We start from the raw sequence: 21,953 nt of genomic DNA on the forward strand, positions 1-21,953 counted from the left end.
CGCTGTTTGTCGTCCACCGTGTCGCACTAAATGGAATATCATTGTTCTGGAAGCTTATTTTTATCTCTACACGTCACCCATCTGTGTCTGTCAGCACGAGCCATCATTGGGTTGATATAACCTCAGAAGTTCTCCCCTCCAAAGAATCATAATTTAAAGGTCCACTGTGTAGGATTTAGGGGGATAAACTAGCAGTAATGGAATATAAAATAATAAGTATGTTTAATCACCTGAAGATAAGAATTGTTGTGTTTTCGTTACCTTAGAGTGAGCTGTTTTATCTACATAAGGAACGAGTCCATGGAGCCTAACATTTTGCACCACCATGTTTCATCAGTAGACCAGAATGGACAAACCGAACGGTGACTCTCGATAGGGCCGTAGTCAGCAGTCCCTCCATGATGAACCAAACAGCTATGGAAAACCACAGATTTTTAACGTGTAACTGCTTTACCTAGTGTTTTTACCGGTTTAAATCACCGGGTCAGTTTGTTTTGGAGAGGAAGAGACTTCTGCGGATAATTCAACACCCATTAAAAACCTCCTGAACATCTGGATCTTAAGTTATCAAAGTAAAAACTAAGCACACATTAGCAGGTGCACGGTTTGCTCCCTAACAACATCGGAGAAGCACTGATTTGTAACGTGAAACTGCTTTATTCAGTGTGGGGAAGAGACCTCCGTAGATAAGTCAACTCCCGGTTAAAATCTTCTAAACAATGGGCACTGGAGGAATTTAGTGATGGGCAAAGCAGTTCTTGAGATGTTACTGAATCACTAGAATCAGTTCATTAAAAAGATTCTTTCAAAAGATTCGTTCACCGAATTGTTCAGCGCTTGGCAGGAGGAGCCCTGACTAGGTACTGCGTCGTCCGACTCACTGAACTGATACACAGCTGAGCTGCTGCTGCGTCTGCCCTGCACTGGTGAGTCTCATTACTGGCCAGCCTAACGTTTTAAGTTTGTTTATCTGGAAACTAAGTCTGTTAAAACAATGGGGAGGTGTGTGATTGTGTTCATGTGGCTTGACTCATGGCTACATTAGCCGTTAGCTTGGAGAAAAACGGTCCCTATGAAAGTGTATCGCTGAGAGGAAATGATTTGAATCACTCAGGGATCGGGGTTACGTCATTCACCGAGTGATTCATTCACCCAGTGTTTTGTTCACCCAGTGATTCGTTTACCCAGTGATTCGTTCCTCCCTGCACCCTGGCTGCCTCACGACTCGCGAGTGATCCATCGTTTGCACGGACTGAATTGGCAGTTCCACTCCCGGCCTGCACGCTCGCTGCTGAGCTCAACTGAACTGAGAAATGAATGAATCAGTTCCGGAAGTGATTCAGTTCAGTACGTTCACTCAACAGATTTGTTCTTTTGAATGATTCGTTCGCGAACCACACAACACTAGAGGAATTCTAACCAGGAGAAGTTTCATCTGGTTGCAATCTGCAGTCCTCACTGCTAGATGCTGCTAAATTCTACACACTGCTCCTTGCAATGTATATTCATTTTGTCCATTTATTTGTTGTTGTGTCAGTGTCAAAAAGTTGCTTTAAAAATGTCTGTGTCTTGAGGAATTGTTCTCAGCTCTTGCTTTAAGTTATTGAAATAAAACACACCTTTTTAAACTTGGCCTAAATCTCTCCAAATAATCCCGACAGGCTGATTCATCCAGATGCCAAATGCTGAGCAGTCATTGATTGTGCGGTAGAGGCAATTACAGGCCGCTCAGTGTCAAAGAGACACAGCCACTTTCCAGAACGCCTCCTTTCACTCTGATTTTACGCTTACAGCAGCATATTTATAATTACACATGCTAATCAAGGTGGGAGTTCACAGTAAGCCGTTCCTTTATGTCAGCATCTCTGAGTGGCAACAGAGAGTCAACAGCCAAATCGCTTCTGTACCATTTGGCAGAGATTACGGAGACGACCCCCCAGCACTCCACAATCCTCACCTGCCACTCTGCCGTGTCAAATAGTCAACATCAAGTAAAACACACGCTGATGACTGAGCAGGTACATTATGCAGAACATGTATGAGCTAAACACACTCACAGTAAGTGAATACTGCCTGGCTTTTAAGTCGTTTATCAAGGTTAGAGCTTTGTAATGGAAGATGTGCTGAATATAAAAAACAGGTAGCGCTGTACCTTCAACACTAACAGCAGAGCAGCTACGTGTACTGCATGTTGATTATGCATGAAAATGGTAATACAGACTATTTAAAAGGAAATGACTTCCTTAATCACACATAATGTGCATTTAATATTACCTATATCCTATTAAATTAAAAGTTGACACATATATGCCTTTCGCAGGCGCACCAAGAGGCGGCTGCATATACTTCCATGGATTAAGAAGTATTTGACTTTTATTGAGTTTTCCATTCTTTTATTGTATAAACTGTTAAAACTCATTGAATGTAATTTACTGTCAGAGCCTCGATTAAAAGAACCATTCTCCGTGAAATGGCATTGTGGCCGTCTGAAAACCTCATATCAATACAGCATGGCTAAAGTCTACCTCTCTAATTCCAGCGTAATCAGGAAAAAAATGAGGATAAATTGATAATAATGAAGATCCATACGCGCAATTAAACAACCTTATTGTCAAATAACAAGAATGTTATTGCCATGCTCTTCACAAAGAACACCTCCCTTAATATGCCTGAATGCTGGCAAGATATATGTTTAAGTTTTGAGTGTTTGAGCTGTTATACAGGTCAAAAAATAACCTCAGCAGCAATAGGCCTGATTAAAAGTGTGACCTGATGGTGGATCTAGATGATATGTCAGCTCATCTTGTGGGGACCAAGAATGTCTGTAACAAACATTATGTCAACTAATTAATTTGTAGTTGTGTCCTTGGCGAATGTAGGTGCAATTTTATAACCCATATCAATATGTTTCATGAGAGCAGTGAGAGTGAAAACAGAGTCCCAGGCTGTAAACCTAATTCCACTGTTATTCCAAATGTGACAATATTCAGAATTTGACACGTCATGTAAACAGCATATTCTGTTAATATTCCAAGTGGGCTGCCCATGACACGCGCTCTGAGCGGTTGGGGGGTTCGGTGCCTTGCTCAGGGGCACCTCGGCAGTGCCCAGGAGGTGAACTGGCACCGCTCTAGCTACTGCCGCCTATTAGTGTTTTTGGATAATTATTTTGAAATGTATACATCGCATTTGGAATATGCAAGTTAATTGGAGGGGTTGTACAGTTTGTGCCACATGGCCTCTTGCTTGTTTGGTCAGCTCTGTGAGTTGTCCACAAACCAGCTAACCAACAGTTTGCAAGGCTAGTGTAGAGGTGCATGTGTAAAAGAAAAGCTTTCTTGTTGGGTGGAGAAACACACACACACACACACCTGCTTTCAAACATTATGAAAGAAACCACTGATTTTTCCCTACTTTGACGTGATAAGCATCATGTAAATCAGAGTATGCGTGGCTGCATGGAAACAGGAGTATTAGTAGAATATTCATTTCCATTAGCCATGTAAAGATCAGTAGGAATATTGTCTTTTTGTAAGACATGTTAACGTAGCCGATGAGCTGAGAGATGCTAAAATGCTCCATAGATTAAGGGGCAATGCAAAGGTGGGTGATACTTTTTGTGGGTTTGTCACGATGAGGGACACCTTTCAAGTTAATCCTGGTCGTTTAATCCATTGTTAGTATAAAAATATGGATTTCTGCAGGTTTAAAAGAATACGTGGTAGCTATAGATTAAGGCCCTGATCACACAGAAATCAGCTGGAGGCGGAGCTGGAGGCGGATTTTTGTGGTTGTTTTTAATGAGAATGAAGCTTTTTGCTTGCTTGCTATGCACCTGGCATTTCCGTGCTCTAGGCACCTGGCATTTTTGCCGGAGAGTCGAAACTCCAACTCAGAGCAGAAAAGCGCCCCACGTCATTTCCACTGTCCCTTTGGATGATCAGGTGGGCCTTCTGTGGTGGTCACAACAACAAGTTTACAGTCGGTAAACAATGCAGGAGAAACTGGTGGTGCTGAGTCACTTGGCAGGACCAATGGACTCCCTGTAGTCAGTATTTATTTTTGTTATGCAAGGCCCAACGATAGACAGCAGGTTGTCAAACTGCTCCTGAGTCATCCTAAAAAATGCCTGGAAATGGCCAGCATCGAGGGGAAGCTCAGGGACTGAGTGGTTGTGCTCCCTGTGATCCAGCCTTTTCTTCAGGGTCTCATGTACCCACACACAGATCTCAGTTTCCCTGTGCCCAACAAACTATTTGCTGACCCACCCTCAACCAGAGCTACAGCAAGTACCCTCTGCCTGTCCATTTTAGGAACTAGCTACTAATTACTGTGAAATATAATAATAATAATAATAATAACGACAATAATATAAACAGTACATTGATTACACAGGGAGGTTAAAGTAAGGAGGTGATGGGGTGGTTGCCTGGCAACAATAAAAAGGCACCACAAGCATTTTTTTTTTTTTTTTACTAGTGGCATTCAGTCTTTAAAAAAGTGTGGTGTGACTTGCATTTTGTAACCTGCAAAACACTTTTTTGTGATCAGGGCCTGAGCCAGTTTTCAAACAGAAGGAGCCGTTTTTATTCCACCAGTTTCAAAAGCTCCATATACTTAATGTCAGACTGCGCCCACTACACCTCAGAAAATATTCAACAAAAAATAAAGAAACATATATTCCTATCCCTGACATAAAAATGGTGTATTAGCCTCCAAATGCATCTTATGAATTATGTCGAAATGATTCGCTCAATAAATAGCAGCTATATTAAACCATGTAAATAATACCTGGTGCAGAATCAGGTCCTCCAGCCTCACCTCCAGCACTGTAGCATTCACTCCCACAGCTGCTACCTGTCAAACCAGCAGCGCCATCATTCATTACAATAAGATAATAAGACACTCAGTGAAAGAGAGCTCTATGAGAGATCTTTCATCACGCTCTTATCGTACAGTGTACAGTGTCTAGCAGCCCATAAAATTTAATCATGATGATCAAGTGGTGTTATTGACTGTAGCTGTAACATGCAGTGTCCGATGTGTTTGGACAGTCGAGAGCCTCTCATGCTGAGCAGTGTTTTATGCTAAGGGATCTTGTGCTCACTCAACTGCCATTTAATCTTAAAAAATAATCAACGGCGTGATTAATTGGAAACCAAATATGGGATCCTATCTGGGACCATCAGTTTCACTGTGCAGTTCACTGATGTATGGTATCGATTGCAACAGGGAGCCCTCTAATCAGAATCATGGTAAAATCAATAGCTGGCATTGCCTGAGGTCCTGTTCATGCTTCAGTGTACGCATCTGAAGTAAACTCCCCTGCGCTGAAACAGTCCGGCCATTTGCTTAAAGAAAATCGAGACTCACTGCAATAGGGAGGACTGCAGAGATAAACTGGAGGAGACAGACAGAGATAAAGGAGGAAAGCACTGAGACAGGTGAAGGGGGAGGGGTTATTCAACGAGGGGATTCAGTTTGATTGAAAACTGTTCTGCAGGTTTTCTTACTCAAAGCTTCAATCCATCAAGCTTCCAGGGTGCAGCGGAGGATCAACAAGCCACTGACCTCGACCTAATCCACAGGCGAGATCCAGCTGCCGAGCTGTCCCGCTGTTGTCACGTCTCGCTCCTCCTGTGCTCTGACCGCTCTGTTCCTCCTCTGTCTCTTGATCCCTCCATCTCCCTCGGGAGCGAGTCAAGTTGCAGGGCCACCGTCGTGTGTCTGCTCATCGCATTCCCTGTTGGGAGAAGTGATAGGCAGGGTGAGGGCAGATCTGAGCTTATCAGCTTAAAACCTGGCTTTAGGTTGCCTGTTCAACATATAACAGTTACAACCCATGAACTGTGACACTGTCCTGAAGACAGCTACAGTAAATGAAGCAGACCCCAGAAGAGCTCAGAGGAGCCGCAGAAAGACTCCAGGGTTTCCACCAGCATCTGGTCTGGTGCCAGGGTATCTGAGGCAGTCTGTGCACCCCTGGCATCCTGCCACAGCAAGGCACCCTGCCACAGGAAGACAACCAAACCTTGCTGCTCACCTACACATAGAGAGGACAACAGAGGAGAAACACATTCAGTGGAGCAAATCCAAGAACAATAGGGACGAGATGAAAGAAGAGGGATTTGGAGCAAAGGAACATTCAGCATGGAAGAGGCACTGTGAATGCAACAACCCTATTTCGTACAAAATTCCCTTATATCCTGGTGATTTGTTTTGCCAAATATGTTTTTGAGGAAACGCAAGCTACACAGGTTGCCTTAATTGGCAGCACTTTCTCCCATCTAGGAAGTCAGACAGAAATAATGTGATGAGAGCTGTTTGTGGGCTTACAATGCACGTGTGAGGCACAGCACATAAACGTAAGAGCTTGAGATTTGTGTAGTGTCCCACATGTTAGCTGTACGCTACTAAAACACTTAAGGTTAGACTTATACATTAAAAAGGTCAATACATTCCATCTCATGCCTGAAGTCAGGGTAAAGCAAAACCAGTGAATTCAGTCCAAACACATTACACATGTTAAAATATATTTGTTGAAAACATGCCAAAAGGCTGTAAACTGTGTAGTACTGAATTATGGTATTAGAGCGTTCACCATTTTTGTGAAATCATAACCCATCCTCTACTATGAACTAACGTTAGAGCACAGAGTATGTCATTACAGTCAGTCCCTTATGTGTGAGCTGTGAGATTGCTAAGTTCCACAAGCTCTATTAGCTCTTTCAGTATAATATATACATGAGTAAACATCTTTTTTTAATGCTGAATTGGCTACTTGGCCCACCGGCAATTTCTGTTCACTGCTATGAGTATGTGCTTTGTGCTAACGTTAGCTGCTGTTAGCTGCTGAACGAGAATCTGGCGGCTTGTGCTTTGGCTCAGCGCCTTCAGCAAACACACCCCAGTCCACTCAGAGTGTTCTGATTGGTCATTGTTTCGCAGTCTTTCATCATCTTCAACCTAGTCTCATTACAAAGTCTTTCAATACCAGCACTTGGGCAGTTACTGCCACATTAGACACAGACAAAAAAAGCCGTCCTTTCACGTCAGAATGGTACGTGGTCGGTCGCCGTTATTAGGACAACTGACAGCTTGGGGGGAAACACAACCAGACCATAGAGTAAGTTAAGAGAGCAAAAATTGTAAGTAGAGTGGGCGGGAGGAATGGTGGATGGGTCCAACAATCACGGACTTTCACCTGGGAGACTGGTGTTTGCTTCCTGTCTTAATGTAAAGCCAAACCCTGATCATTTTTCTAAACCTAACCACATGCTTTTGTTGAAGGAACAAAAACATTAATTCATGGTATTGTATCCATGTAGTACATTTATTTTGAAAGAGACCCTATGCAAACTGTGCATTTCCTGTAAAAACGGAAGTGTATTTTGATAGGATACAATGCATGTAACAGGCTGAAGTTGACACGTGTCCCAGAGTGTCAACAACAGATGCACCCCGGCTACCTTGCACATCATATGTTGATGTGGAAAGTCCATGACCAAATGTCAATATGTGACAAGTTTGGAATGAGAATGTATTGATATATGGATGTCTCTACACCACCACTGCAGCAGTACAATGACTGTAACAAAGAGTGTTGCACTTTCTACCATGAAAACTCACCAATAAAAGCTTCTAAACTAAAATCCTCACAACTAAGACATGTTCCAGCAGGAATACGATCGGACATAGGGGAGAAATCAACAACAGCAGCAACCAAGTTTACAGATTTAGCTTCATGTGGCAGTGTAGGCTACATAATGTAAACATTTGCAATAGCGTGCCTGAAGCAGATGATCATATAAAGAAATCCGACACACTATGATGTCATACTATAGCTGGAGCAGACAAAAAAAACGTTCATAGGGATTACTTAAACATGCATTTACCTCGTTTTTTGAAAATTCAGCCACATTTATTCTTTGTTGTAACACTGTTAGTCACAAATATGGAAAGGCATGATAGGTCCCCTTTAAAGATGTAGGCCATAAAACTAAAACAAAACCTTTAAGACACTGAAACGCTCCACAGAGCTCAGTGGAGCTGTAGAGTCAGGTGGTTATTATCGCTTTGTTACTAAGTGACTCATTTCACATTACATGTACATTTTGCCCATTGCTAATACAGCAGAAGCGTGTGAACATGTTTCAGAGACAGGGTTGAGATTTAAATGAGTGTTGCGGGGTGAAAACAATACAAATGTAAAAACTGAACTGTGGTATAACAGGTCACCCATCACCAGAAGATAACCACTGTACCGCAGCAATGTTAACCAGAGTGAGGTGGAATTGCCGCACTGGCACTCAGTACCAATCACCACAAGGGGAGCAATTACCGTAACATTAAATAGTGATAAACACCACTGCACAATGATCGTCAGAACATCAGAGCTGTCACCGCGCCATCCGTCAAAACCGCGCTTCAGGGTAGCAACAGTCAGGTAGTGATACATTACAAGGGACAGAAACAGGTGCTACCATAGATTCTAATTACTTTGTTCTATCAATTATGTACAAATCCTTGCATGGCCCGGGGTCTGCCACACACTGCTGTGCCTCCTACTCACTCTCTGCACCATCCCAGCTGCGGCTACATAGCAGGCAGTACTTTTCAACAGTGCTTTGTGCGGATGCCTTGAGGTGACTAGAGAGGTTTATTTTTCCAAGGCTGAATTCATACGGATGGAGCGGTTCTCAAAAAAAATAAAGAGGAAGAAAAAAACATTCTGCATATCCCACTGACATCTGAATTCATGCGTTATATCCTCTCTAGTAACAGGAGTAAATTCTTTTCTCTTCCACTCAGCCCTGTAAGCATCAGTTTAGACACACAGGTGCTCTGCTGTTTTGTGTTTTCAAGCTGTAACGGTCTTCCAGGCACTTGTGGTTTCTGCCTTTGTTTTGCACACTCCTCAAGTTTTCTCTCAGCTGCTCAGTGCACAAAAACATTATGCTAATGAGGGGGTAGACATCTGCTTCCAGCTCAGTTTTTCTCTAGGTGTTTGGGCATGTGTGTGTCACTCATATAGGGGATCGGCTTTTACCTACAGTAGGTCAGATCTTTAGAGGCGTGTGTGCACAAACAAATTTCAGACTTGTGTATTCATCATTGTTGAAGAATGATGTTGCTTTTACCCCTTCCGTCGTGATACTGCATCATAGTATGATAATGCATCAGGTTCAGTGTACTGTGTGAATAAATGACTCACACTCCCGGTACAGCGTGTCATTCAGCGCTGAAAGACAGTGTTTATGTGTAAGGCAGGTTGCAACTAATAGTCATGTTTGTTAAAATGTGTATTTTCAGCGAGCTATAAGAGCAAGTCTGACAGTGTTTAAAGGATCAGATCATTTTAGATGCCAGAAATAAGTAAAAGCATGAGGAAATAGGAGGCTTAATATGAAGGAAAAGAACAGGAGAAAAAAAGGGAAAGGAGACGCATCAGATACAAAAACAAAGCTTTTAATTAACGCAACAGTAACCAAGCTGAAAATGTGAATCTAGGCCTTGGAACAGTAAATTCTGAACTATACGAAACAAGTGCTGCATTTAAAAGGACACATTGTTTCTCATGGTGCAGTGCTTCAGTAAATTCTTCTGTTTTCACCTTTGAAATGGCTGCTCTTAACTAATATACAAAACATTTCTAAAGACGAGTGGAGGGTCAGTGTAAGCTGCCTCATAATTAACTTAAGAGTACAAGTTTGATTATGTCCTGTAATCAGCTTTAAAAAGACTGACTAAATTAGGAGCCCTATAGCCTTGGTGAATAAACCAGAAAATTATTATAATCATCTACATAAAGTTAATTACTTGAGTATTTTGCTATTACAAAATGGTTTGGCCACAGGTAATAAATAATGGGATTTCAAGTCATTTTAGATGTTCAATTTTCATATTAATGTTGGAGGCATATTAATAAACCTGAAGTGTGGCTAAATGGTTGTGTGCATCTTCTTCAGTTTAAACAATAATTAAGATAAAATGGTTGAATATGAGCATTTTTCAAAGACAGCGAATGTGTGTCATTTTTTTCAGGATTAACTATAAGAAAACTGACAGACTATGACGGATAAGTTTGTCTGATAGACTTTGTTTCATAGAGAGCATGCACAAATGATTTACATCAGAGGTGTGTCTTGTTGTCTACAGGTCTTGAAGAGTCTTAGATTGTTTTAAATTTCGATTTGATGGGATTTCTCCAGCCTGACAGAAGCAATGACTGTTTACAATTATTGGACAGAAAGATAACTGCAGTATTTCTCTGAATATTGCAATAATAAATAAACATTTATGACATGTACATGCAAACTCCACGCAGATGACATTTTGTTTTATTTTTACATTAAACACATTAAGCTTAAAGTCACCCAATTCTCATTTTTCCTTACTGATCATTTTGAACTGACATCAGTGTGTTTACTTGGAAAGAGTACTCACACTAAGGTCTTAAAGAGTCTTAAATTTAACTTGGTTATGTCTATAAACACCCTGTGGTAATAAAAAAGAACAAATGATGTTGAGCTAATTTAAAACATTTTGTCGTCATACATTTCCTTTACAATGTGGGTCATGTTTCCCAGCATGCTTGTTATCTGGCCTGTTATGGACATCAGCTTCATTAACCTATTTAGCTACTGTTTCACTACATTAAAGCCAGTTTTGGATGTGTTTGGATGTGTGTAGAAATGCAATCTCCCTTTTTGTGTCTTGTTCAACTACTGAAGGGAAAAAAATGTATCTATACAGTTTTGAATTTCTTAAGGTCTTATACAGGTTAACATTGTTCTTGTACAACAGACCAGGGGCTTTTGTAGCTTCCTCTGTATAACTGATATCCAGCGATAACTTTGAAGTGATACACTAAATGCATTCAGGCAGCACACCTGCCAGTGAGCAGCAGTCACACACTGTTAACCTCAAGATCTGGAAGTGTTTGTGAGTCAACGAAGCTTCACAAACTCTCTAGCTGTCTGCCTTTGTCAAAGTTTGGCTACATAAAGAGCCCTTTAGCTCCAACCTTGTGATTGTAAGAGTCACACTAAAGTGAGCTCGAGCACGGCACCCCAGCCCTGGCCGTAAGGTAAGCAAACTAAATATTATGCTTCTTAATTAAAGGAGGAATTAATAGTTCTCAGGCTTTTTATTTCAAGATTGTGCTGCTGTTACTTGTGTGGAGCTTGTGTTACCATCCTGTAAAAGTCTAACACTGCCGGGGTTGAAGTGACTCATACTGTCCACAGTGGTACAAATATTGCTGTTAAAGCCACTGAAATTGCATTATATTGTTATACAAGTCAGTTAAAGTAATGATGGCACAACAGCGTGACTCAGAATACATTGTTGGGATGACTCTAAAAGAGATATTAAGTCATTTGTTAAATTGGAAAATGAATGCAGTAATTTTGTTTTGATTCATCATCCTTTTAAAGGCAGAATCCACATCGCCAGTACGTAACACAAAATAACGTCCACGCTGTGTGTCATTGTCCAGTAATTTCATAATGGTGCTGACCCCAGAAAAAGTGACCCATTTTTCCAGGAAAATCATGCTGAGTACTGTCACATTCCCAGAAAGTTACTGACTCAGTGAAGCAGCTCTTGGAAGTATTTGTTGGTGTCTCATGCTGCGTTTAAGTACATCCTGTAAGGCTCTGGTTTAAAAACGTTTAGATGAGGTTTTGTTTGCTGTTGGAAAAAGTAAAGTGACCCCATGAGGAGGTAATCTCTCTTTACTTATTTGAGTGTGTAATTATGTATTGTGGCTGATGTTTGACTGTAGGAATCAAAAAACAGCAGCAGCATACATACAGCAAACAACATATTGTTAGAGTGGCAGTAAATTAACCTAGCATATTGTTAGTGTTGGTAGGTGTGTCGTGGTTTTTGTGCTCTCCATCCCCAAAATGTCACATCCTGGCAAAATGACTCCTATATAATGTGTTGTTAGTAGTTGTTGGTATTGTATTTAATGTCATGTGTTAAATGTAATGACTGTTTATATGTTTTGGGGGTCGGGATCACATGGATTATGATCCTCCAGATGTTACTATCATAAACAGGAAGTCAAATTTAAACCCCCCTGTATGAAAACAATCAACAGCTGACTGACATATTATTGTGTTTGTGTGCTGTTTTGATGCAGGCACCTGCAGGAAAATGACCCTCCAGCCATTAACTGCAGTGAACTGTGCAGGCCTCGTACAGCCTGGCCTCTCTCTGCTGCAGCTGGATGGCGAGGCTCTCCTGTTTGGCCAGAAAGGTTGGCCCAAGCGCTCATGTCCAACGGGAGTGTTTGGGGTTCGGATCAAATGTGGCGAGATGAAGCTGAGGGCCATCTCTTTCTCTAATGAATCATGCTACCTTCCTCCGTTACGTTGCCCAGCTGTTTGCCGCCTCGACCCGTATGAAGGGCTTCCAGAGAGTTACCTCATCCACGGCGGCCGCACTCCAAATAACGAGATCTCATCCAGCCTGTACCTGCTGACCGTTGATAGCCGCGGCTGCAATCGTAAACTGACCCTGTGCTGCAAAGAGAAAGAACTGGTGGGTGAAGTGCCGGGGGCCAGGTACGGCCACACAATGAGCATGATTCAGAGCCGGGGGAAGACAGCTTGTGTGTTGTTTGGGGGTCGATCATACATGCCAGTGGGAGAGCGCACCACAGAGAGCTGGAACAGCGTTATCGACTGTCCTCCTCGGGTGTTCCTGTTTGACTTAGAGTTTGGTTGCTCCTCTGCGCACATTGTACCTGAGCTGTTCGATGGTCAGTCTTTCCATTTGGCCCTTGCTAGAGAAGACTGCGTCTACTTCCTCGGGGGTCATTCACTCACATCTGACTCCCGCCCCCCTCGACTCTTCCGCCTGCGTGTTGAGCTTCTGCAGGGAAGCCCATTGCTTTCCTGTGAGACTCTAGACACCGGCATATCCATCTCTAGCGCCATAATCACCCGCACAGGTCCCACTCACAGATACATCGTCTTAGGTGGCTATCAGTCAGACTCTCAGAAGAGGATGGAGTGCAGCACTGTGATTCTCAATGAAAAAGGGATCCACATTGAGCCCCTGGATCCACCTAAGTGGACCCCAGATATCATCCACAGTCGCACTTGGTTTGGTGGCAGTGCTGGGGAGGGAAGCATCCTACTTGCTGTGCCTACTGAGGGAAGGCCGTCCCAAGCAGATATGCATTACTTTTATCAGGTCAGCTTCCAGACAGAGGGAGAAGCCAGAGAGGAAGAAGGAACCCAGGGCTGCAGCCAGGAGTCAACAGATTACGATGACTCCACTCCTCTGGAAGACTCTGAGGAGCTCTACTTCGGACGTGAGCCACACGAGCTGGAGGACAGCAGTGAGGGAGAAGAGGGTGCTTACAATGAGGACGATGAAGAGGATGAATCACAAACAGGCTACTGGATCAAATGCTGCCTGGGTTGTAATGTGGACCCCAACACGTGGGAGCCGTACTACTCCACTGAGCTCCACCGGCCAGCTATGATCTTCTGCTCCAGAGGTGAGGGGGGACACTGGGTCCATGCCCAGTGCATGGAGCTGTCTGAAACGCTGCTGCTCAGGCTCTCTCAGGGCAGCAAGAAGTACTTCTGCCTGGACCACGGAGGCCTGCCGTACCAGGAGATGACCCCACCTCGACAGGTCATGCCTCTGAAGCGCACCCCCATGAAAGTTAAGGACAGGAAAACTCCTCCGACAATCAAAATGTCCCCCAGCAAAAAAAGCTTTTTCAGGAGGCTTTTTGACTGAATCGAGTTTACTGACCACGGTTTAAACTTCTGTGTGTAATAAGGATGTTTATATGCAATGAATAAAAAACTGATAAAAGATACATAATATGCTGATCTGTACTCTGTGCAAAATTTTTGTGAAGGAAAAAAACAAACAATAAAATTGCAACCCTATATTTCCCGTCTAACATCTGTATATTTTCATTAAAAATTTAAGTCTATCCACAATGTTTCTATTTTGTGTTTTTACCAGCTATAAATCAGATTGTTGTAATTTTGTATTCTATTATGTGCCACAAGTTTAACTTCCAGACACTTTCTTTCATAGCCAGATGGAGCCGAACTCTTTTTTTTACAATTCTTTCCACAATTAAAACGATGGTTATCGAATGAAAAATGCCCAATAAACTGATCTGTACACGACGAAATAAACAATAAACTGCCTCACATTCTGTTTTCAGACCTGTTTATTTCTAATGTGTTTTCCCCAAACTTTTTATGTGGCAGAAAATTTTGATATATCAGTGTTTCTAGTTTGCATTTTTATCAGTTTTATATGCATTTGCAGTTATTTTGTATTCCATCGAGAACCACAGGGAAAATAAGAGGGTAAATCAACAGTTTGTAACACTGGCTTTGAGGGCAAAATATACCTCAATTGTTTTTATGATTAAATGAATTAATTAATAAATAATTATTGTACACTTCTGTAGTCAGTTACACCTGTAATTGAATCAAATTAAATCATGAATGTCTTTATAGTTGTATCTTTTTAAAGGGCTTTCACAGTCTTATATGAGACGGAAGTTATTTTTTATTTTAGTACCACAGTAAAAAAAAAAAAGAAGCTGTTATGAGTGCTGTCTTCCAGATTAAAATGTGCCTGAATCCTGAATTCTTCAATATCAAAATAAAACCAAATATATTTGCTCAATAAAAACAAACAAGGAGATCAAGTCAGTTTATATCTTTATTTATTCTTTGGAGGAAACAAGGACAAATAAAGTACAAATTCCTCTGTAAAGGTAACTCATCAAAAACATTGTAAGTTTTCTGCTTCAATGGAAATACAGCACAAATGTGTGAATACTGTATAGTCTTTAAAATGTAAAAAGTAGTGGAGCCTCAGTGTAATACAGTACTAGTATGCAAAGTAAATGACATCTGAAACAGTTTGCCTGATATTTAGTGTAATATGGAAACAAAAAAATGCGGAAATTCTCGCAGAAGAGTGAACAAGTGGAATTTCGTGAATCATCCATCATCCATTACTTTGGAGATGCAATTCATTATGGCAGAAAAACACAACAAATATGAGACAAGTTGCACTCTAAAACATGACAGTATTGTAGGAAAGTGACAACTATGGAATGAAATGTGAATATTTCACCGCTGTCATATGCTTAAACTTATGACAGTAAAATAAAATCAAACATTCAATCAAATAGGAAAACAAAATTGCCTGTCACAATTCAAAATGGCGAGGGCAGAAAAAAGACAATATAATCAATCAATCAAACAAATAAAGTTGCCAACAAATCAGTTTACATCCAGTCTCTCGAGCTCCCGCTCATCCCTCTCCTCTGTCAACCGTGGCAATGAAGAAATATCAGCAGGGAGAAAGAGCCAGGTTATATACAGAACTTAAGAAAAATCCCTGCCTGCTGGAGAGTCCATGGGGTATTAGGCTTCGTAATGGACCATACTGTATTTTTATGATATCAACAAAAAGGTCAGTATATGCTTTATTTTATGTGAAGAATTCGAATAAGTATCATCTATCCTCTACTGTGCAAAAACTAAAAGAGATAAAAATTGGTTCAAAGTGACCTGGCATCTATTCTGCCCCTCAGGGATCCCACGATAAAGCACTAAAGTAATCTTTTTCAGAGGGCACTCATGAAACAAAGAACATTTGGGTCTCTGTGATTGCATTTTGTTCCAGCTCAAATGATATATTAATACAGTGGCCACAAATGTGGTCTTTTTAACACAATTTCCCTCCATGACTTACAGCACTTTCATCTGTTTCTATAAATATCCGCTCTATATAAATTCATAAATGTGTCACATCCTTGCAATACAATAAACTGCGCCATATTTCACAGACGGTGAAGATAAAAAAAAAAAAGAAGAACTTTCCTGCTAAGAGCAAGAGAAAAGAAACCTGCGTGTTGCTTCTCTATTCCTCTGCTGTCCCATCTTTGTGCTGGAGCAGTGTAGCAACAAAGCAAGGCAAAGTTAGATGTTTATAAAAAGGCAATACAAATATAAAAATACTAAACAAGTGAAACACACATTTAAAAAAGATTATTTCTATAAATGTTTGGAAATTACTCTGTCTGAGTACAAGAAATTGTTTTTTTATTTTTGTAAAGTCCAAACATAAAGGATGATGTTGGTTTAAATTTGCAAAATTCATTTAATCACAACAAAATACAAAAAAAAAATGTAGAAAACTTGGCTTCAAGTCCATAAACTCCACTCCCTCATTATTCTAAATATCAGTGAATGGGTATATTTGTAAACAAGTCCATATCACTGATGGAGGCAACTCAAATATTACACAACTATCTTGAGAAAAATCAAAAGTCATTGTCTTCCAGAGACATGTCCTCATAATCCTGGCTCTCTATTGGGTCAATAGTAGCTTGCAGAGCTTTGGCAGAGTCCTTGTGAGCTTCCATAAACTTCTGCAGGCACTTTGAGGTGTAGAGCCAGTGATGTTTCAACACGTCCTCAAGCTCAAACGCCTTTGACTGACGTGCGTTCATCTTCCGGAAGCGCCTGAACAGTTTGTTCGCCGACTCGTTCCCCTCGCTGGCCCAGGCTCCTATGGATCCTTCTCTCTCTATGATCTCAGGCACATGGGCCAGGGTCTTGTGCAGGTAATTGGTTATTTTACCGTTGTACCTGTATTTGAAGGTAGAGGAGAGAAGGTCGGCGAAGCGCTGGGAGTTAAAACTGTAGCGGCACAGCTGGTCGGGGCACTCCTTGGCAGGGCAGGTGGCGCGCCACACGGGCTTCATCTGGAGGTAGATCCTCATGAGCTCCCTCAGGGCCTCCCTCCTCTCCTCCGAGGGCACCAGCTCACACACCACCTCCACAGTCTCCTGGGTCATTAGCCTGCGGGCGTAGTTCCCATTCATCCTCATCACCGGTTTGAGCTTCAGCTTCTTCCTCAGCTGTTTATCTAGGGCTGCCCTCCAGCTGCGCCGCTCCTCCCGGCTGGGGTTGACCTTTTGGTACACCTCCCCTATCTCGTCCTGGAAGATTTTGTAGAACTCTGCTGCATTGCCGATGTCGCAGTGTAATGCATCCAGCGTGGGCTGGGTCTCCATGAAGGGCTTGGCAGAGACTCCTTTGACTCTGTCTCGCAGCTCATCTGCAGACTCAGAAAAAGGATTGGTTCTCCATATTTCATAACGGTCTAGGTTCTCATCATGACTGCGAGTGATGGAGTGGAGCACCATGTTTTGGGAGGCCTCTGCCCGAGTGGAGTCACAAAGAGTGCAGACATAGGTGGACCCTGAGGCCTCGAGGCCCTCCATCTCGCGCACCATCTTCTCATCATATCCTGTGCCTCTGAAGTGAAAGCGGAAGGAGCGAGGGAGTCCGCCCACGGATAGAATGAGCCTGCTCTCTTTCATTGCATTACGCTCCGCAACTATAGGCCCCAGGACGGCTGTTAGTGTCTCGTGGTCTGACTCATCCACAAACATCAGGCAAAGGGGCTTACAGGACATCTCTGAGTTTGGCTTTGGCTCAGTGAAGATAGTAACCTCTTTCTCCCGCTCGTCTACCAGGACAGAGACAGACATAACAGTGAAAGAGAAACGCACAGCCTTCTCAGGAACAATTGGTCCTCCACCGTGCTTCTCGCTGACATCGCCCATGCCATCACAGGATTCCTTGATCATGACACTGAAGCCTGAGGTGCAAGTACTGTCTTCCATCCCACGCTCTCTCAGCCCATCCATGATGTCCTCCTCCAGATCCTTTAATGCTGACACCAGTGCCACATCATAGCGAAACCGTCGAGTGATGGTGTCAGCTGGGATGTCATCCACCGAGGAAGCCCATCCAGAGAGCCCATTAATAATGCCAACATTGCACGATGTGGACACATTTTTGAGAGCCGGCTGCCATTCAAACTGGTGAAAGCCAGGGAGAAGCTCCTTCTCTGCGGCTCGCAGGGTGTGCAGGGGCTGAAAGATCTGGCGGCCGCTGGTGGCTTTGACAGTCCGGTACATCTTGTGATACTGGCTGCAGCTCAGGAAAGTGTTGACCCGAATGGCCAAGCACACAGCAGGATGCAACCCAAAGCCTCTGCCTGCAGAGCGAGAGAAAATGAAAAGAGAAAGTTTATAAGAGAGAGACAGAAAGAGGCAAAGTAAAAAAATAGAAAAAAAGAAGGCGAGAGGAAAGGATTTAGACATGAAGAGAATTATTTAACACCAAGCTGTGGAAGCCCATTTCTAGTGCTTTGAAAAGAACTGCAGTATCTAACATTTCCTCATTTGATATCCCGCATTTGGAGTCATTTATACTATGAGACAGAGAAAATTGCGAATTTAACACCCAAATGTGAATGTATCATTGTCAAAAGCCCACAAGCCCATGATTACAAAATCCAATATTTCCTAATTTCCAAATGTTATAAGGGGACAGAGGGTGAATCAGTGAAGCTGGCAAAAGTGATGTATTGGCTGCAGATGAAAACAGACACCAGCTGGCTTCTATTCCCCAGAGAGGAGGATGGTGCTGTCTGTGTAATTTGCAGATACAAGAGCTGCTGATGTTGTTTTGATTCTAACAGCCCCTTCACAAGAGTTGTTATTGTGCATTAAAGGGAGTGTGAGACTGAGAGACTGACGGACAAGCAGGCAGGGAGTGAGTGTGGGGGAGAAGCGGGGAGGGGCTGAGCGTGCAACAGCGGCGGTTCAATAAAAAGGGATGGACAATAATGAAATGCTTTTCAATCAAAATCATAGGAAAACTTTCTTCTCTCTCTTCAATAGTGAACTTTTCAACTCATTGTTATTTATGAGTATTCCTCAGAGATAGGCAGAAATATTAATGAGCAAACACTATCATAATTTTCATTTGTTTGTTGTCCCTTATTCTTGGCTGCGGAGGATTATGTGTTGATTGAACAAAAGCCTTATAATAGCCTCTTACCTTGCATCAAGGCCTCCAGCTCGTCCGCCTGCCGGTGTTCATTCGCAGACCTCAGCGAGAGCAGAAACAGAGTCTGACACACAGACTTGAGGTCGCCACCTTCCTCTCTGTCTGCAAACGCCTTCAGCTGGTTCTTCATATCCCTGAGCCGATGCTTCTGGGCACGGCGGGTTAGCGATAGCAGGTGCTGACGGGGTCTTCCCCCTTTATTGGTTAGCAGGTAGTTGTCAAGGTCTGATGACTGCTGCTTTGTGTCCTGCTCACCCAGCTCATGGCCCAGACAATGAGTTTTAAATGAGTCTAGCCTTACCTGCTTGCCACAGCCGCTCTTGGGGCAGAGCAGAGGCAGGGAATGTAGGGCTGATAAGAAGGCTTTGGCAGGCAGACTGAGATCATCGGGGGTGCAGGACAAGTTGCAGGCCGGGCAGTGAGGTCCCAGGATGTGGATGTATTTTATAATGCAGCTGCGGCAGAAGAGGTGCCCACAGGGGGACTGGACTGGATCAGAGAGCAGGTGGTCACACACCAGGCAGGTGAAAGAAAAGAGGAAGTCAACAGGGAGCTTCTCAGAGATCAGCTTGGTATTCAGGTGGTCTTTCTGGCAGTGGGTGATGTTCCTCACCCATTGCTCTCTCTGGATGGTAGGTTTTCTCCACCCCCTGAGCACAGGACCGTGATAATAGTCGGCGAATTGTCTCAGAGCCCTCCTCTCACCACCCGCGGTGCTGTCGCCGTGGTCTCTCCTGCTTCTTTTTGCCAGCCTCTGGGCTCTGGGAATGGCTAACCTCCTCTTCCTCCCAGTCCGCTTGAATGAAGGTTTTTTGGGGGAGCAAAGGTGGCAGGGGGAAGAGTGGGGATTCCACTCGGGGACACTTGTTTTGGAGAAGCTGCAGACGCCTCCTCCTCGTATGGCAATCACCCAGCAGCGATGGCAGAAGGATAGAGGGTGGACGGATTCTATGTCTTCTGTCACATCCACTTTGAAGACTTTGAGGATGATCTCTGGCCAGCTGAGGAACTTGCAGTTCATTTTACGAAGGGCGCTTTTGGTGACCTCGTCCAGATCCCCTTGAACATCGTGCACAGGTCCTTTGACTTTTCTCAGGACCTTTCCACAGAGACGACACAAGCCCCTTCACAGAGGAAAGAAAATGTGAAATTCCTAAAAACAAATGCATGTAATAAAGTGAAGGTCATACAGCATAGTGACATGTTTTTACCTGAGGTGGTTCATGTGGGTCTCCATTTCCTGTAGCTTCATATCTATCCTGTGGCCAGGGCCCTCCACATTTTCCTTGGTTTTTCCCCCTAGGCACAATTTCATAACACTCCCTGGACCTGCACCATTATCTAAGTCTATATTTGGAGCTGCAGGAGGTGAGATCCTTAACAAGGCTCCATCCTCAGGCTGTGTCTCACTGGGCAGAGGGGCCTTCTCCATGGACTTCACCCTAAACAGTTTAAATTTCCACTGAGAGTACTTAGAGTGGGGATGGTGGAGCTCAGCCGGCATGGAGGATCTGGGGCCATCTGTCTCCGGGCTCTCCTCCGCCATGATGCGATTTAGACGTCAGACCCTGGAGAGGCGAGGCAAGGCGAGGAGAGGAGAGGAGAGGAGAGGCGAGGCAAGGCGGGGCGAGGCGAGGCGAGGCGAGACGAGGCGAGGCGAGGAGAGGAGAGGAGAGGAGAGGAGAGGAGAGGAGAGGAGAGGAGAGGAGAGCTTAGTTTGATGTATCACAAAAGTATGAGAATAATTTCAGCTGTCCGTGAGATACATAGCTGTAGATGCCAGAGAAAAGATTCTAAGGTTCAAATGCTCAGATATCCCCAGTGCATTCTCAGCATTGATCCCATGACACAATCTAACAGCTTTACTTGATTCCTGTTGAATTCATACACCAAGTAGCCTGAAATCCCACTGAACAGAGAGCAGCGAGCCCCGACCTGCAGTGCTGTATTATACCATAAGTGGCATTTAGATCTTGTGTAAAATGCATGAGACAAGCATTGGGGGATCGATACAGCACAAAAATCTTCATTTCTCTCATCTCCAATCCCATCGCTCAGGGAGCCGTTGTGACTTTTTTCCTTTGACACAGCGAGTTTGCTAAATGGGCAACCTTATCCCTGCAAGGCTGTCAATCATTTATATTAGTCATTTTCTTGGCTGGAGAGAGAATTGGAGCCCCCGGAGCCTCCGCCTGGCATTTAAAATGCAGGGGGGAAAGAACTCAGAGATACAGGAAACTTATTTCATAAAACATATATATTGACCAAAGAGGAGGGGAAAGAAAACAAGAACCCATCATATTGAATAAAGATCATAAAGAATTATTCCAAACACAACACTGTTCAATTTAAGAGTCGTATTTCAGCAGCCAAGTGCTCTTATGATGTGGCACAGGTAAGATCAATGATACTGCTGCACTGACAGACCTTATTTCATCTCCTCCCACACTATCTAAGTTCCATCACAAGTTCAGACAATAAAGCAGTCAAACAATCTTACCATTGTACGACTATAGCGCACACTCTCTAGTGTCTTCCATCTATCCATCTTTCAGTCTCCTCGCTACGTTTTCTCCCTGGGCGGCTCGAATCTGGCAGTGCTCCTTCATTTCCTGGCTCTCAGTGTACTTGACATGTTGAACTCTCCTTTGAGACAAACAGCTGAGCCTGTATGCATGTGTGTCAGCTGGGCTCTTACCTTGTTTTTTTCGGTCTCAGCTGTGCATCAGCTCCCCTGGGGGTCCTCTCCGCATGGGAGCACAAGGGAAGCCCTGGAGCCAAGGGCCCTACACTCTACATACACTGTCTACGTTAGAGTCTGTCTCAGCTTGGAGCATCTGTTACCAGGAGTTGTGGCTTCATACAGAGGGATTGCTCCTGCCTTGCTCCTTGTGTCTTGTATTTATACCCTTCCTTTGATGGGATCCCAACAGTCATCTCCTGACACCTGATGCAAGCAGCTGATTTCAGAGAAAAAATAAGGTCAACCCCAAAGCACAGTTGCAAACATGTGTA

The 21,953-nt window shown here is 43.3% G+C and overlaps 2 protein-coding genes across 2 annotated transcripts; one reads left to right on the forward strand and one right to left on the reverse strand.

The window, feature by feature from the left end:
• Positions 1–10,989: 10,989 nt before the first annotated feature.
• rag2 (recombination activating gene 2) lies at positions 10,990–14,092 on the forward strand. Its single transcript, XM_050073349.1, has 2 exons — positions 10,990–11,089; positions 12,152–14,092. The coding sequence occupies exon 2, from the start codon at positions 12,166–12,168 to the stop codon at positions 13,765–13,767; it is 1,602 nt and encodes a 533-aa protein (XP_049929306.1). The 5' UTR covers positions 10,990–11,089; positions 12,152–12,165; the 3' UTR covers positions 13,768–14,092.
• Positions 14,093–14,778: 686 nt separating this feature from the next.
• Positions 14,779–21,540, reverse strand: rag1 (recombination activating 1). Its single transcript, XM_050073316.1, has 4 exons — positions 21,439–21,540; positions 20,150–20,506; positions 18,930–20,062; positions 14,779–18,081 (listed from the first exon to the last, which is right to left on the reverse strand). The coding sequence occupies exons 2-4, from the start codon at positions 20,482–20,484 to the stop codon at positions 16,334–16,336; spliced, it is 3,216 nt and encodes a 1,071-aa protein (XP_049929273.1). The 5' UTR covers positions 20,485–20,506; positions 21,439–21,540; the 3' UTR covers positions 14,779–16,333.
• Positions 21,541–21,953: the final 413 nt, after the last annotated feature.

The sequence above is a fragment of the Epinephelus moara genome, chromosome 20, assembly GCF_006386435.1.
Source record: "Epinephelus moara isolate mb chromosome 20, YSFRI_EMoa_1.0, whole genome shotgun sequence".
NCBI lineage: Eukaryota > Metazoa > Chordata > Actinopteri > Perciformes > Serranidae > Epinephelus > Epinephelus moara.

Bases quoted from the DNA above. Each gene is read 5' to 3' on its own strand.
- rag2 (XM_050073349.1), top strand. From the start codon at position 12,166: ATGACCCTCCAGCCATTAACTGCAGTGAACTGTGCAGGCCTCGTACAG.
- rag1 (XM_050073316.1), bottom strand. From the start codon at position 20,484: ATGGCGGAGGAGAGCCCGGAGACAGATGGCCCCAGATCCTCCATGCCG. The intron at 20,063-20,149 runs GTAAAAACATGT...TCCTCTGTGAAG, and splicing joins ACCCACATGAACCACCTCAG to GGGCTTGTGTCGTCTCTGTG. The intron at 18,082-18,929 runs GTAAGAGGCTAT...CTCGCTCTGCAG, and splicing joins GCTGGAGGCCTTGATGCAAG to GCAGAGGCTTTGGGTTGCAT.